The sequence below is a fragment of the Gracilinanus agilis genome, chromosome 1 (assembly GCF_016433145.1).
Source record: "Gracilinanus agilis isolate LMUSP501 chromosome 1, AgileGrace, whole genome shotgun sequence".
Lineage (NCBI taxonomy): Eukaryota > Metazoa > Chordata > Mammalia > Didelphimorphia > Didelphidae > Gracilinanus > Gracilinanus agilis.
The window spans coordinates 543,941,626-543,957,272 of NC_058130.1; the positions used below are offsets into that span (position 1 = coordinate 543,941,626).

The window sequence follows — 15,647 nt, forward strand, 5'->3', positions numbered from 1 at the left end:
CCCCCCCCCCCCCCCCCGGTTCCCTCGGTTGCCCTTCCCCGAGTGAGGGGCCGGCTCTCCATGGAGGCGGCGGCAGCGGCCACCGGGGCCCGGGCCCGCTAGGCGCGAGCACCTTCCCCGGGGGCGCGTTGGCCAGTGGCTACAGAGGCGAGGCGGGTTGTCTGGTGGGATGCGCCTGTGGGCATCGGCGCGGCTACGGGTCGCTGTCGCCCCCGGTGCCCGGTCCCGAGAGCAGAGAGCCCGTCTGTGAAAGGAGAGCCCGGGACCCCGGGCGCCCCCGGCAACCCCGACGTTCCGGCCCCTCCGGGACGCCGAAGCCGAGGAGGCGAGCCCCCGGCCTGAGGAGGAAGTGAGCCCAGAGCATTTTTCCGTCGCTAGTGCTGCTGATAGAAGGGGATTGTCACTGCAGCAGCAGCACCATGTCGACTGGGGACAGTTTTGAGACTCGGTTTGAGAAAATCGACAACCTGCTGTGGGACCCGAAGTCGGAAGTGAATTCAGATTGTTTGCTGGTAAGTGGGGAAAGCTTGGCGGTACCGCGCCTTGTTTTGCTTTGCTTTGCTCCGCTCGGGATTAAGTTTATTTCCTCTTGGGGCCCTCTATTGATGTGCACTACCAAAGAAAGTTGCTTCTGTGCCTGGGACTCAACGGAAAGCATCTTGGCCGCGATTAAAAAAAAAACTCCCCAGAGAGTCTTGGTGTACCATTCCAGTCTTGTGGTTCATCCAGAGGGAGTGTGGGAAGCTCCCTCCTTGGCTGACCGGGTCTGTATGACCTCAAGTTCGACTTATTATTAGGTACCTTATGAACCGTTACTGCAAGTATCATAGAAGAAGGCATTCTTGTGTCAAAGTTGTCATTAGACACATGCACAGGTGGTTAGGAAATAGAGGTTCTATTAGGAAGTCAACGTCTTGACGAATGCCAAGACAGTTATGTACTAAAGGAAACACTACTTCTTTCAGATGTAGTAAAGCACCTACAAAGTGGCCAAGGAGGATTCATTAGTTTTGAAAAAGTGATTTTTAGCCAAACTGTAGCTGTTATGACACTGAGTAGCCTTTTTTTTTTTTTGCTGGTCAAGACTAACATTCTGTGACATTGAATAGTGTGAGTGTTGATCAGCTTTCCCTTTCCTTTTCCCCTTCCCATTGACTTAATTGGTTCTGGTTCAGCACAGTTTTAATGCTTTTTAATAATCTGGCATACTACAAAACCCAGCAACCATGTTATAATGTTTTGTTGTGGCATTTTAGCTATTAAATCACTTGCTGCTTTGATTAGGATATGGAATCTAATTTCAAAAATCACTGAATGAACCTGATAAAATTTGATTATCTACAAATTATCTATAATTTTAAATTTGAGAGCTTTGTCACTTTTCCACAGAATCATTTTTGTATTCTCTATTGAAACAAACCTTTATATGAAAATCATGTTTTTCTGTAAGTTTCCAAGTTGTAAACTTATCTTTCTTTGGGCTGAAATAAATTCCTCTTTAAAATGAAGTCATGAGGAGCATGTGTACTGATAAGATTTCACAGCATCTCCCGGGAATTAGTGTTAAGAATGCAAGGGTCAGTTTATAACTTGCCATTTGGGGCTAAGTGAATATGAAGCAGTGAAAAAATAGTGGTCCTTGAGCCATTCAGAGAAATATGCTATTTTAAAATCTTAGCTTAGATTAGAGACAAAAAATGTTTAATAGTTTTTAAATGAACAAGGATTTTAGCTTCATCTAGTGATTTTTATTTTAAAATGAAGGTAATGTTGTTAAGAATCGAATATAGGTTACCAGGAAGCTTGAAAAACCCTTTATCAAGAAACTGAAGTCTTCAGTGTTTCTTATTCTGAGATCTCTATGAAGTGCTGAAACTATTGGGAGTAGTATTTTAGACACAGAAATGTCTTGTCCATATTTACAGATGACTAACATTTTTAAAGTTTGTAGGTGGTTGCTTTTCTTTATGAAACTTTTAGTAGTTTTCTAAGGAGCCTTGTGGAAAGAAATTAGAAAAATGCTTTCTCTTGATATCTTTGTAATTTGGCCAAACATTTATTAAGCACTTAAAATATACCATGTCTTGCATGTGTAAAGTTTAAGAAATCTTGCTGTTTAATATCTGTTGCTTCCATTTTTTCATCTTTTTTTAAACTCTTCTGGGACCTCATCATCCTGTGAAACAGCATTTGTAGATAGATGGATTACAGTTATCTTTTTTTTTTTTTTTAGTTATCTTTTGACCTAATCTAGAGCCCTTTTTTCTGTTTTGTACTTTTGACTATTGTGCTCCTGAAACCCATTTTAAGTCAGAATTGCTGGTTTTTTTCCTCCTATTCTTTGTTGTTTCTCTTGGCAGTTTCTCCTTTCTCAAGTATAGGTCTTAGAGCTAGATGGGTCCTTAAGATGACAAATGATCAGTTTGTAGTCTTCCTTCATATGGGGTAAATTCAATCAGTCAAGAATTATTTATTGATTAGATTCCTTTAGGAGAAAACAAAGAGTCCCAAGATAGATTTCCTCTCTTTAAGGAGCTTGTGATCTAATAAGGGAGACAACAATATCAATGGAAAGCTGACTAGCAATGTGACCTGCCAAAGGTGGGACAGATATTTAATACACTTTTAAGGCCTTCTTTGTTGAAAGCTAGCTGAGGGATACAAAGCATAAGATCATAGATTTAAAGTTGGAAGGGACCTCCGATCATTTTTCCAATGTGGTTTGAAAGAAGACATGAATCCTTGTACATAATAGGACATAAAGTACAAAAGAAACTCCATCAAAATGCTGTGAGAGTTGCCATCATTTTTGACTGAAGAAATTTGGAGAGGCTTCATGGATAATAAATGCTATATATTAGTTCTGGGGTGAGTGAAATCACTGTGGGTTGGAGTGAAATCTTGGAGGATGTAGATCTATTGTCATCTGAGAGAGGAAGGAGAAATATAATGAACAAAAAGAGGTCAAGGCAGAGTATCCTTGCTATGTTTCAGGTTAGGAGAGAAGTAAGAGATTGTATTATCATAGATCTAGAGCTGGCAGGGTCCTGAGAGATTACATAGGAACAAGATCACACATTTAGAGCTGTATGGGATCTTAAAGGTAATTTAGTCCTTGTTATTTTATAAGTGTGGAACTAAGGAACTTAAGTGATTTGCCTAAAGCGACACACAGTAAGCTTTCAGAGATGGAATTTGAACATACTTCCTCTGACTCCAAAGCCAGTCATTTTTCCACTAAATTGGTAAAATCTTCCAAATAGATTATAGAAGGTTTTGAATGCCAGAACAATTTGTAGCCTATATAGGCTAAAATGCAAACTACTTGCTCAGTGAAGCCCTTTAAAAACTAACTCCTAAGGGGGCAGCTGGGTAGCTCAGTGGAGTGAGAGTCAGGCCTAGAGACAGGAGGTCCTAGGTTCAAACCCAGCCTCAGCCACTTCCCAGCTGTGTGACCCTGGGCAAGTCACTTGACCCCCATTGCCCACCCTTACCAATCTTCCACCTATGAGACAATACACCTCCTACCTGTCTTTCCAGACTTTATATTATGCCATATCTTCTTCTATTTCTGCCAAATTGCCCTACTACCTATTCCCTCAAACTGACATTTTGCCTCTTGCTTCTCTGCCTTTGCACAGGCCTAAAATATATTCTTACTTCTGCCTCTAAAACTCTTTTAATTTTCTTCTAGGCTTAGCTCAGTTGCTTTTCTTATTTTTCTGCCTTCTCCAGGGGTTAGTATGTCCCCTCTTGAAAATGCATTGTATTAAAAAAATTAAATAGTATTAAAAAAGAAAGAAAATACATCGTATTGATCATGTGCCTGTTGTATCCCCCAGTAGTATACAAGCACTTTGTCTTTGCATCTTAAGTATTTAAAATTGTACCTTTTACATAGTAGATACTTAATGAATATTTAAATTGAATTGAACTACTGCTGTGTATCCTGTAAAGAGTACAAAGACTGAAACAGACCCAAACCTTAAGGATCTTATAAATTTTGGGAGTATTAGAGGTATTATTCCAGGCAGTTGGAATGGCATAAACATGAGCTTAGGAAAAGATCAAGGGGTATTCAGAAACAATACATTAGTTTTTATTTGAAAATACAATACAGGTCTAGTAGAAAATCAGAAGAACTAAGGATAAACAAGACTAAAGTCTTGTTTAGAGCTTTAATTCCTTGGTCAGTGGGGAGCCATTATTTGTGATTTGGAGGACAGAGTTGCTCTTTGATTAGGATGATTTCTGTGGCTTCATTGTGCCCATGAATTAGAGGGGAAGAGACTTGAGGCAGAGACTGGTTAGGCTATTGTAATAATCCAGGCCAGAACTAATGAGGACTGAAACAACTAGTATGTTGAAGATAGTAATGAAGAGAGAACTAACAGAGATGGGGTAATCAAAATTTGATAGGACCTGTTCACTAGACTTGAAGTGGAAGAAACTGTAGATGTCAAAAATGGCTCATAAATTTCAAGCTTGAGTGACTGAGAGAAAATGGTTTTGTCATTAGCAGAAATTGGGAAGAGAAAAAGAGAAGGACAATTTTTTCCGGAAAGATGATGGGTTCATTTTGGGACATTTGAATATGAATTGCTGGACTGGGTCCAATATACTTATGTTACATAATCTCAACTAGACTCTCAAAGCTGCTAGACAATCTTATACTTTCCTTAACAACTCACTGTTCCACACTCCACAAAGGCTCTTCCAATCCATCATCCCTCCTCAAACTTCCCATGACTTCTCTCCATCCTGTCAACTGAGAACTTTGCCTCATAGTTTGTTAAAAAAAATTTTTTTTTTTACATTTGCTGATAAGTCCTTCTGTCTTCCTCATCTCTTTACTTAAATGCTTTTTGCCACTGTCTCCTCCTTCACCCCTTTCTGGATAAACAGATTAGAGAATCATCAGTATAGAGATAATTAAATCCATGAAGAGATGGCCCTGCTCCTTGCCAAAGCAAAACCCCTCTACCTGTGCATTATTCCTGTTTAATCCTGATCCTCCAGCAGATTGTCTCCTGTCATTCCCAATATCTGACTAGTTTTCAATTATTTCCCTTTGTATCTGCTGCCTCCAAACAAGCTTCTTCAAAAAACTCATTTTATCCTTCTGTCCCCAGTAAACTAGCATTCTGCCCTTTGTGACTAAACTTGAAAAGACCTTTGCCTCCATTTCCTTTCCTCACTCCTTAACTCTCTAAATCTGGCTTTCAGATTCATTAATCAACCAAAATAGCACTCTCCAAAATTATCAGTGATTTCTTATTTGCCAAATCCAGTGACCCTTTCCCAATCCTCATTCTTCTGAACTTTTGACACTGTTGACCACCCTCTTCTCCCTGATACTCTCTTCCGGATAGGCTTTCTGGACCCCATTCTCTCCTAATTCTTTTCCTACCTATCTTAACACTCCTAAGTCTCCTTTGCTGATACTTCATCCAGGTCTTAACCACTGACCTTGGGTGTTCCATGGCCCTTCTTCTCCTCTCCCTCTATGCTACTTCGTTTGATGATCTCATCAACTCTCTGTGGATATAATTATCATCTCTATGCTGATGGTGATTCTTTAATCTGTTTATTCAGTCCTAATCTCTTTGCTGACCTCCATTCTTGCATCTCTAACTACCTTTCAGAAATCTCAAACTGGATTTCCAGTGGAATTTTAAACTCAGCCTGTCAGAACTGAACTCATGATCTTTCCCTTTAAACCCATCCCCCTTTTCAACCTTTCATTTAGGAGCCATGTTCCCCAGAATCTCAACATAGATCTCATCTTCTACTTCTCACTATCTCTCATCCTTCTATATCCAATTTGTCTCCAAGTCCTATTAATTTCATCTTTACAATATCTCTTATGAATATGCTCACCTTTCTCTCTGATACTGCTGCCTCTGTTGTTAGACCTCATCACCTCATCACCTCACCTCTAAATTACTACAATAGTAATATAATATATAATAATGTAATGTAATGTAATAGTAATTCCAGTAGCCTGCTGGTTGGTCTGCTTACCACAAGACTGCCCATTCTAGTCTATCCATTTAGTAGACATTGTGATTTTCCTTAAAGCATTGGACTGAACCCCCCCCCCCCCATCCCCATTCAGTCAAACTCCAATGGCTCCCTTTCACTTTCAGGATCAAATACAAAAATCCTTTGGCATTGGAAGCCTTTCATAACCTTGCCTACTCCTCCCTCTCTCACTACTCTTTGATCTAGTGAGAGTAGCCTTCTTGTTCCCAGGACAAAACATACCATCCCTCAGCTATAGGGATTTTCTTTGTCCAGAGGGCCTAGAATACTCTCCCTCCTCATCTCTGCTTCCTGGCTTTTTTCAAGTCCTATATAAAATCCTACCTTCTTATAGAAAGTCTTCCCAATCAATCCCTCTTTAATTCTAGTGCCTTTCTTCTGTTGGTTATTTCATCCTTAGTGTTTATCTTGTTTGTACATATTTGCATGTTTTCTTCCATTAGATTTTGAGCTTCTCCAGGATAGGGACAACCATTTGCCCTTTTTTGTATCACCAGTGCTTAGCCTGGCACATAGTAGGTGGGCTTAATCCATGCTTATTGCCTGACTGTACTAATGAGACCTTGTAGTCAGTTGGAAATTCTGCTGGATAGTAGGGACAAGGTTAAAGATGACTGTCAAAAACATAGAGGTGAAAGCACTGTAAGGAAAAGATCTTCAAGGAAAAGAGTGGAGAGGGAAAATATTTGAGAACAGAGGGTAGCCTCATCAAAAGGTCAAGGAAGATGAGAACTGTTAAAAAAAAACAACTTTCATTATCAAGAGGCCATTACTATCATGTGGCAGATGCCAGATAGTAAGGGGTTAAGATGTGATAAGAAAATGGAGGTAGGGTTTGTAGTTAATAAATTTGAAAAATACAATGATGAAAGGAAGGTAAGAGATGGGACAGTTTCTAGGATTATTGGAGGGCTTTGCAAAGCAAAGTGGTTTTTTTGAGGGTGTTTTTAGATGGAGGAGGAGTTAGTGAACAAGAAACTAAAAATATTTAAGTCAAATCAAGTGAAGTACCTATTATGCTAGGCACTGGGCCATGTTCTAGGTATACAAATATGAGAAAAGGAAGATAGTTTACAGTTTAATGGGGGAAGGCAAAACAAACAAGGAAGCTGGAAAAGGGAGGATGGGGATGATACCTTTTTAGAGCATGGTGGAAAAATCAGAGAAGTCCTAAGGTGATGTGGCCTAGCCTGGTAAGAAATGGCATGTCTGTATGGAGGTCTCTAATTAAATGTGTGTGAGATCATTTTAGGAGCAAGAATCTGACAGAGTTGGTAGGAAATGATTAGTCTTGGAAAGAGGAAAAGACATTTCAAACTAGATAAGGTTTAGAATGCACATTACAAATTGAAAAGCACCTGTGTCAGTTGCTATTATTATTTTTCTTGAGGCAGGATGGAAAGGATAAGTGTAGATAAAAAGAAATTTAAGGTTTGGAGGAGGAAAATTGACTTAGTTTAGGAATTAACTTTCTCTATAAAGATAGTGATTTCCAAAGTGTGGTCTAAGAATCCCTAGGGGGTCCCAAAGATCTTTTCAGGAAGTCTTTGAGGTCAGATTGTTTTTGTAATAATTCTAAGGTATTTCAATTTCTAACATGATAAATATCAATAGATATAACCCACATAAACAAAAGCACCTGTGGTTTTTAAGAGTGTATAGGGATCCTAAGAACAAAAAGTTTGAGAATTGGTGTGAATGGGATGGATGGAGCAGAGTAAGGTAGAGTGTGTTTGTGAGCCAGAAGAGAATGTAAGAAATTACGAACAATCTGGAGAAATGAATAATCAACAAAAAGATGGTACCTAGGTGGTGCAGTAGATACAATGCTCATCTTTCTGAGTTCAGATCCAACTTCAGACACTTAGCTACACTCCAGTATCTTTGCCAAGAAAACCTCAGATGGGGTCCTGAAGAGTGTGGTACACTGTTGAAAAGAGTTGAACAACAACAATCAACAAGAGAATAAAATGTTTGAAGGTTTTTTGTACAAGGGTGATCATGCTGAAATGTTCCTGCCCTGTTATGGGTAGGGATTGTTAAGTAAGGGTGAAGATGTATTGATTGCTCATCAACATTTTTATTTGTAATCATGGCAAAAACATTTTTGGGGAGGGGGGTCTAAGGAATCCAGTATTTCTTTTCTCCCTCTCTCCCTTGCTTCCTCTCCTGCCCTTCTCCTTTTTTGAGTTTTTAAATGGGTCATGATTGAAGCTAAGAGCTGAGAATAAGGAAAAGTATTTAAAATAATTTACCCTAGAATATATTTGTGTGAGGACCATGTGTGCATAGCTCATAACAACAGAGAAGTTAAGACTAAGAGAGAGACTATATTGTGAACAAGGTGGAGACCTAGGTCCAGAGATCCCTAGTTAGACCATAGGTGAAGCAACCTTTATATAATTTTTTTCAATTAAACCAGGTGAGTATAGGGAAGACAATTTTAGGAGAGAGAGTGAACGAATGTGAACAAATAAACTTTAAAGAGGTTGGGGTAAGTGGAATTGCTCCTTGGCTACAGGAGGGGGTGGGAGAAGGGGAGGGAAAGAACATGAATCATGGAACCATGGAAAAACATTCTAAACTAACTAACTAAATAAATAAACTTAAAAAAAAAAAGAGTTTGGGGTAGGGGTGGGGGTGCAGAATGGGAAATTGTTAGATAAGGAGTGAGGTTTGTGAATACTCAAAGCCCAAGAAGGGGAGATGGTTTGGGAATCTAGATTGGGAACAGTGTTATTAATTTGGAATTGAGGGAATCTAGGATCCCCCTTGCCTGAGTCCATAGTTAACAGACTAGACTCTAGGGTAAGGGATTCTTGAATTTTTAAAAAGTCCATGAATTTAAAAAATATATTTTGATAACTATTTCATTATGAATGTTTTTCCTTTACAGTCCTATGTATTTCTTTTGTGCATTTAAAAACATTATTTTGAAGAATCCATAGATTTTATCAGACTGCCAGAAGTCCAAGACCAAAGAAAAAGGTTAAGAACTCCTTCACCTAGATTGAGATACCTGTGAATGACTAAGTTAGAGAAAATGTTTCTAACATGTTATAGATATTTAAATGTTACAGAATTAATTTCTTGAGACCTGTCATCAAATCCTAAAATGTCCATTTGGAGAGTAGATCTAAGAAGTCTAAGAAATAGCCTTGCCATCCAAATCTACAGCAAAAGTAGCCAGGTAGAATTGGACTAATATAAAAAATGAGTCAGCAGGAGAGGAAGGGTAAATAAAGTTTCTAGTCAGTGTAACTGCTGCTTAGAACTAAGACTAAATCATAAAAACCTTGAGGAGTGAGTAAACCTTTTTATTCATTTTATCTGATACTTTACTATGACCTCCCTCCACTTTTCACCTGTTGTGATTTGTAGTCAATCTTTAAAAATACTACATTGTATGATGCTTTGGAAAACTAGGGCAAAGAAGAGAAGGTGAAGGAATTGATTCCTGACCTCAGGAATCCTGAGAATTGTGCAACTGAGGAGAAGTTGTGGAAACTAAAACCTAGCAAGCACATGGTGTGCTAGCTAACAAGATGAAAGAGAAGAAAAATCTCTTGGCAAGTTGATGTTAGGGGTAGGTGGCTCCCATTGATAGGTTTAATTTTTATGGCACTACCATTGAATATGAAGAAAGTGTTTTGGAAAGTTGAATCTGGTTGCAGTTTCATTATGGAAAAGGATGGAAGGAAGCTAAAAGTTGGGAAACGAGTTAAATTATTGCATTAAGTCTAAACAGAACCACCAATAGGATCACCGGAATGTGAAGGAACAAATGGTAGAGACATTATGAAGGGAATCTTTGTTCCTGTTATTTGCAGTAAGTACAATGCCTTTTACTGCACTTTTTATACTGGTTACCTCTTCATTTAGTTGTATTAAGAAGTTTGTTAAAGTATCATTGTTTTGATAAACAAAATTTCCCAAAATGATTTTCTGAATCTTTCTGAAAAAATTTTCCATCTTCAGGCTGCTTTGGTGGGGCAGAAGGTCATGTAATCTGCTAAAAAATCTTCATTGGCTCCCTAATGCCTATTGAATTGAAGCATTTTACTCATGCCAGACATTCAAAACTTTTTACAAGCTGGTGCCACCCTTATTTTAACCCAATTTTATTCTGCTGTCTATATTTCAGCAAAACTGAAATACTCTTAGCCTTTACATGCCCCATACCACTTCACTTCGAGGCCTTTGTTTATGCTGTTCTATGTTATGTACCTGAAACTCCTGCCCTGATTGAATTTCCTACTCATAACTTTTCCAAGCCCATTTGCAATGCCTTCTCTTCCCTGAACCACTGATTTTTTTTTTTTTCCTCCCTGCAGTTGGTAATGAACTTTAGGTCCCCAGGCTTCACCATAGTACATTGCATGCATATAATGCTCTTATTTCTTCACATGTCATAACTTCCCCTAGATCATAGGTTTTTTGAGAATAGGGACAGTCCTCCCATAACTTTATATCTTTCTTGTTTAATGTGTATCTTGTCCAAATTTAGTATCTTGTTTGTTTTGTATATAGATGTTGCTTAATAAATGTTTGGTAATTTGACCAATAACTCAAAATCCATTATATACTGACATATAACAGACCAAATTCAGATTAATCATTTTTGTACTCTATTTGTCTGATTCCTGTTTTGTCCTTTTCTTGCTCATCCTTCAAATATATAGACTCAGACTCTTCCCTTGTGGTTTCTGTGAATTCATTAAACAGGCATTATGGAATCAGGAAAGATCTGGGTGGGCACCAGCTAAGTGACTGGGCAAATCATTCTCTAGTAGTCAACTTCTTTGTCAAGTGGGAATAACAATACCCTATATGGAATATTGTGGTACTTTAAGAACCAGCCAAAAGAACAAATATACCTGATGGCTTCATCCATGTCCATCAAGTCAACTTAAATTTATTAAGTGCTTAACTATATGCTAGACATTGTGTTGGGGATATAAAGAAAGGAAAAAAATCATCCCAGCTCTTAAGGAACTCTCAGTCTCATGGGGTAAACATCGTGTAAACAATCTTGTATTTAAAAGATCTATTAATATATAATTATAATCTATAAATTAGGAGTCATCTCAGAGGGAAGTCACTGAGATTAAGGAGGACTGGAAAAAGGTTTCTTGCATTTTAGCTGCCAGGAGGCAGAGACATATGGGGGTCAGTCAGCTTATCAGAAAATAGATACTAGATGGGGGGGGGGAGTGAATTGTGTAAGGAACAGGCCTGGGTCACAGAATTGAAGAGGGAGGACATGGAGAGGGGAGTGAGATGTAAGAAAGGTAGGAAGGAGCCAAATTATGAGGACTTTTGATGACCAAATAAAAGGATTTTATGTTTAACCCTAGAGGCAATAGGAAGCCTACTGGAACTTATTGAGTGGGAAGGGGAAGGTGACAATAATAGTTTCATATGTATATAATGAAGGGGGTATAAAGGATCAAGAAAACAAATTTTATATGAATATACCACTTTATTCAAGTCAATATATACTTTTGAACCTGCATTCATTGGTAACTGATGAAAGTTAGTCATTTAGATTTGCTTTTTTAAGGCTTACAGATTTAGTTTTATTTTCTTTGATCTTCACATATTTTGAATTCTTCAGTTTTTTAATGGGAGCATGAATAAATTTTACATTAAAATGGAGAGACAACATGGTGTGGTTTATAAAACATTGGACTTGGAGTCAAGAAGATCTGAGTTCAAAACTCATTTCAGATTCTTAAGCCACATGACCTTGAGCAAGTTACTTAAGCTCTCTGGGTCTCAGGGTGTGTGTGTGTGTGTGTGTGTGTGTGTGTGTGTGTGTGTGTGTGTGTGTGTGTGTGTGTGTGTGCGCGCGTGCGCGCGCGCGTGCGTGTATGTGTTTAACCCTCATCTTCTCCATCTTGGAATCAACACTTCAGTATTGGTTCCAAGGTAGTAGGCAGAAGATTGGTTAGGGCTAGGCATTGGAGGTTAAATGACTCACCCAGGGTCACACAACTAGGAAGTATTTGAGGCTAGATTCTCATAGGTTAAAAACAACAAAGGCAAAATCTAAAACTGAGAGAGGTTAAGTGACCTTTCACCCTGAAAGTTCACCCTTCTGTGGCTTCTTCCTATGATTAGTTCTTCTCAGAACTTCCATTTTAAGGAAAGTGTGTTGGCCAGCCATTCCTCTCTAGACTCCATTTTTGACTTTTTGAAGTTTCTCCACCAAATTCATTATGGTACTCAGCATTGCCTAGCATGACTTATGCTTAGCAGGTATCAGATATTGGTTGATGGTCATTCTTTACTCTTTTCTTTTGGACTCGACCCTTCCCTATGCCTAACCAAGTCCTAACTGTTCTTTCTTGACAATATCTCTCCCATTTTACCATCTTTTCAGCTCTTACCCTCTATCGCTCCCATCAGTAATAATGCCTTCTTATTTGGTCTCCCTGCTTCCTATTTCTCTATTATTTGTGCTTTCCTCTTCTACTAAAGCACTCTTTCTATTGCCCTGGTTGATAAAATGGGTATTTACTGCTGAGAAATAATTTGTAATTTTCCATTGTCTCAATTGAATAAAATACAATCTTCTTAGCCTAGGCTTTCAAAGCTCATCACCTGCAATTCCCGTTCCCATCTTCCTTTTCCTGGCTTCATTCACATATTCCTGTTTTCTCTTTTCCAAACTAATTATTGTTTTTTTTTTAATTTAACCATCCCTCTACACTTTTTTTGTACACCATTTGCACACCATTCTTTACCTTCTCCCTTGCTGAAATAGACTTATTCTCTCCAACTTGGTTCCCCAGTTTTTACCTATTGTCACTTTCCCTTCCTTCAAGGGCAAGATCAGAATCTACTTTCATCATAAAGTCTTTATTCCACTCAAATGGAAGATTCTCCTTTATAGTTATTTGCATACATGTATATATTTATGTACAAGTTTCATTCTTTCCTAGATATTAAGCTCTTTGATAGTAGTGAGCATATCCATTTGTACACAAATACACAGAATTGACTCCAAGATGGAAGATAAGGGTTTAAAAAAATTTATAATTATATCTGAGATGGAATTCATTGGTTTGAGTTCAGCAAAGATAAGTCTTAGACAATATGGAAGATAAAAAGATTAATAAGATACTTTAAAGGAACTTAATCTAATTGTAGAGGTTCAGAAGTAGGTAGATAGTTATAAAATAGAAACAAATTTATGAGTCCCAAATTACTGAGAGTTCTGAATTTAGAAAATTTCTAACATGAAGTGAAAACAAGGATATTTCAGTGGAGGAGATAGTACTTGAGCTGAGTCTTGAAGAATTAATAAATTCAAAAGGTAAGGAATGGTAAGGAGTAATTCCAGGCATATGTGAGTGAAAGTTTCAGGGGGGGAATGTCAGAAAATACAGGTTGGATTTATAGAAAAGAGAGTAATCCATTTGGGCTGGAATTTATCTTCCAGTTCCCTTCCTGAATTTCCTTTCCCTACAGAGTATCATAATCCTTCTTGTTAACCAATTTTGGAATCTTAGGGTCATCTGACTCATCCCCTGTCTGTTGCTTCCCACATATAGTCACCATGCTCTATTCTGCTGATCATACTTCACAATGTCCTTCATATTTGTATGTCTTTTCTTTCCTTTCTCTTGCCACCAACTCTTGTTCACACCCTTATTTTACTACACATCTGGACTACTACTGTAGACTCCCAACTATTTTCCTCACCTCTATAAGTTTCTACTCTTAATTTGTCTTTCAGGCTGCTAACTGGCTTCCATTTCTGTGCTGTTTAATTTAAAATATCTTGGGGTGTACATTTTTTGATTCTTATATTGTTAAGACTGGAAAAATAAACTGGCAATAATTTAATCCAAGTCCTATATTATATTTGAGGTAGCTGAGGTTAAGAATGTTAATTGATTTAATCAAGGTTTTATTGAAGTAATGGCAGAGCTTGGATTCAAATGCAGCTAAATCCTTGGCCACTATTTTCTCCTATCTCTGCTGTCCACTGCATCAATCTGTTCTGAGGAAGATACTTTTTGGGGTTGGATATTTAAAAAAAAACACAACCAAAAAACTACAAATAGGAAAAAAACTATTACTAAGTAGCTGAAAATAGGAAAGTTTTTTTTCCTTTTCTGGAAAAACTTATAAGCAAATGGTAAGATCTCAAGGTCTGGATCAGAGGTGGGTCTTCTGGACTCACCACCAGATCCTTATGAAGGCCTTCCAGCATTGTAAGGAGGACTCCACCCATTGCCTAGAGAGATGCAATTCAAGAGTTTCAGAAGCCAGATCCTTTGATTTAAAATTCAAAGTTGTCTTGACAAGCTAGCATTAAATTTACATAAGCTTCTGGCACGTGGTAAGTTCTATATAAATCCTTTCCCTTCCTCTCCACTCTTATCTCTACTCCCTGGATTTCTAACTTCTTTCAAGGATCAGTTAAAATTCTACCTTTTTTGGGGGGGAGGAGGGGGCTGTAAGTTTTATTTTTCAAAGATTTCATTTGGCATCAGTTCCTAATTAATTTAGCATTGAATAAAAAATAAAGTAACTTTTTTCTCTAAAAGAAATGACATTCAAATATCCATGTTTTTTCTACCCTCCTACCTTTACTTCTTCCCCAAGACAGAAGATAATTTGATATAAACTGTACATGTTTTATCATACAATACATATTTTTGTATTTTGATGTGAAAGAAGAACCATATCACTTCCACTAAAGGAAAATAAAATTCTACCTTCTACAGAATGCTGTTTCCCTATATTTCAAAATACAAGAGCCTTCCCTGCTTTTCATTATTTTGAATTTATTTTGCAGGTATTTTATTTGTATGTAAACATAACCATACCATGTACAGTGGTACCTTGATATACGAGCACCTTAAGTCACAAGCAGCTTGAGATACAAGTAGTCACTACTGGGATTTTTTGCTTTAAGTCACAAGTGGATATTTTCATTAGAAGCTTCTGGAGGAGCCAGAAGTGCATGAGGTAATCAGTACAATTAGATTAAGGAAATGTTGAGGATTTGGGAAAAAATTAAACAGTTCATTGAAAAGATACACCCAGAAAAAGTTGCAACAGTTCATGCTTTGGAGTTGTTTGATGACTCTTGTTTCTTACATTATGGAAATTTTCTGAAAGGGAGGAAGAAATAAACTTCCATGGAAAGGTTTCTGTTGAAATGGCCTCTGAGGGAAATTGAGGAAAGTTGTGGGAAAGCAGCCAAAATTCAATGAAGGAAATAATGATAATTAAGTAAAAAAATAGCAGTTAAGCTTAGCGATAGTTACATATCATAAGTAATATGTAAGGTCAATTTTGCATTTAAATGTATTAGGTGTCTAGAGTAAGTTGTCAAGTGATAGTGCATGAAATGAAAAGTCTTCTTTCCCTGACCTTGGAAGGTAAGTAACATTTCATATGCAAGTTTATTTCTTTACATTTTTTCTTATTATCTATAAACATTTATTTGTTATTTGTAAAGTACATTTTTGTATATATAAAAGCATATAAAACAAAATTTGTATGTTTTTGGGGGGGGCTGGAATGGATTAATTGAATTTCTATTCATTTAAATGGGGAGATTCGATTTGACACATGAGCAA

The 15,647-nt window shown here is 37.7% G+C and overlaps 1 protein-coding gene across 1 annotated transcript in view; it reads left to right on the forward strand.

The window, feature by feature from the left end:
* The first annotated feature begins 117 nt into the window (after positions 1–117).
* The window catches only part of ROCK1 (Rho associated coiled-coil containing protein kinase 1), a 161,810-nt gene continuing 146,280 nt past the window's right edge, over positions 118–15,647 (forward strand). Inside the window, exon 1 of the mRNA XM_044666645.1 lies at positions 118–512. Within this exon, the coding sequence (XP_044522580.1) occupies positions 420–512 (93 nt within the window). The 5' untranslated portion in view covers positions 118–419. The remainder of the gene's footprint in view (positions 513–15,647) is intronic.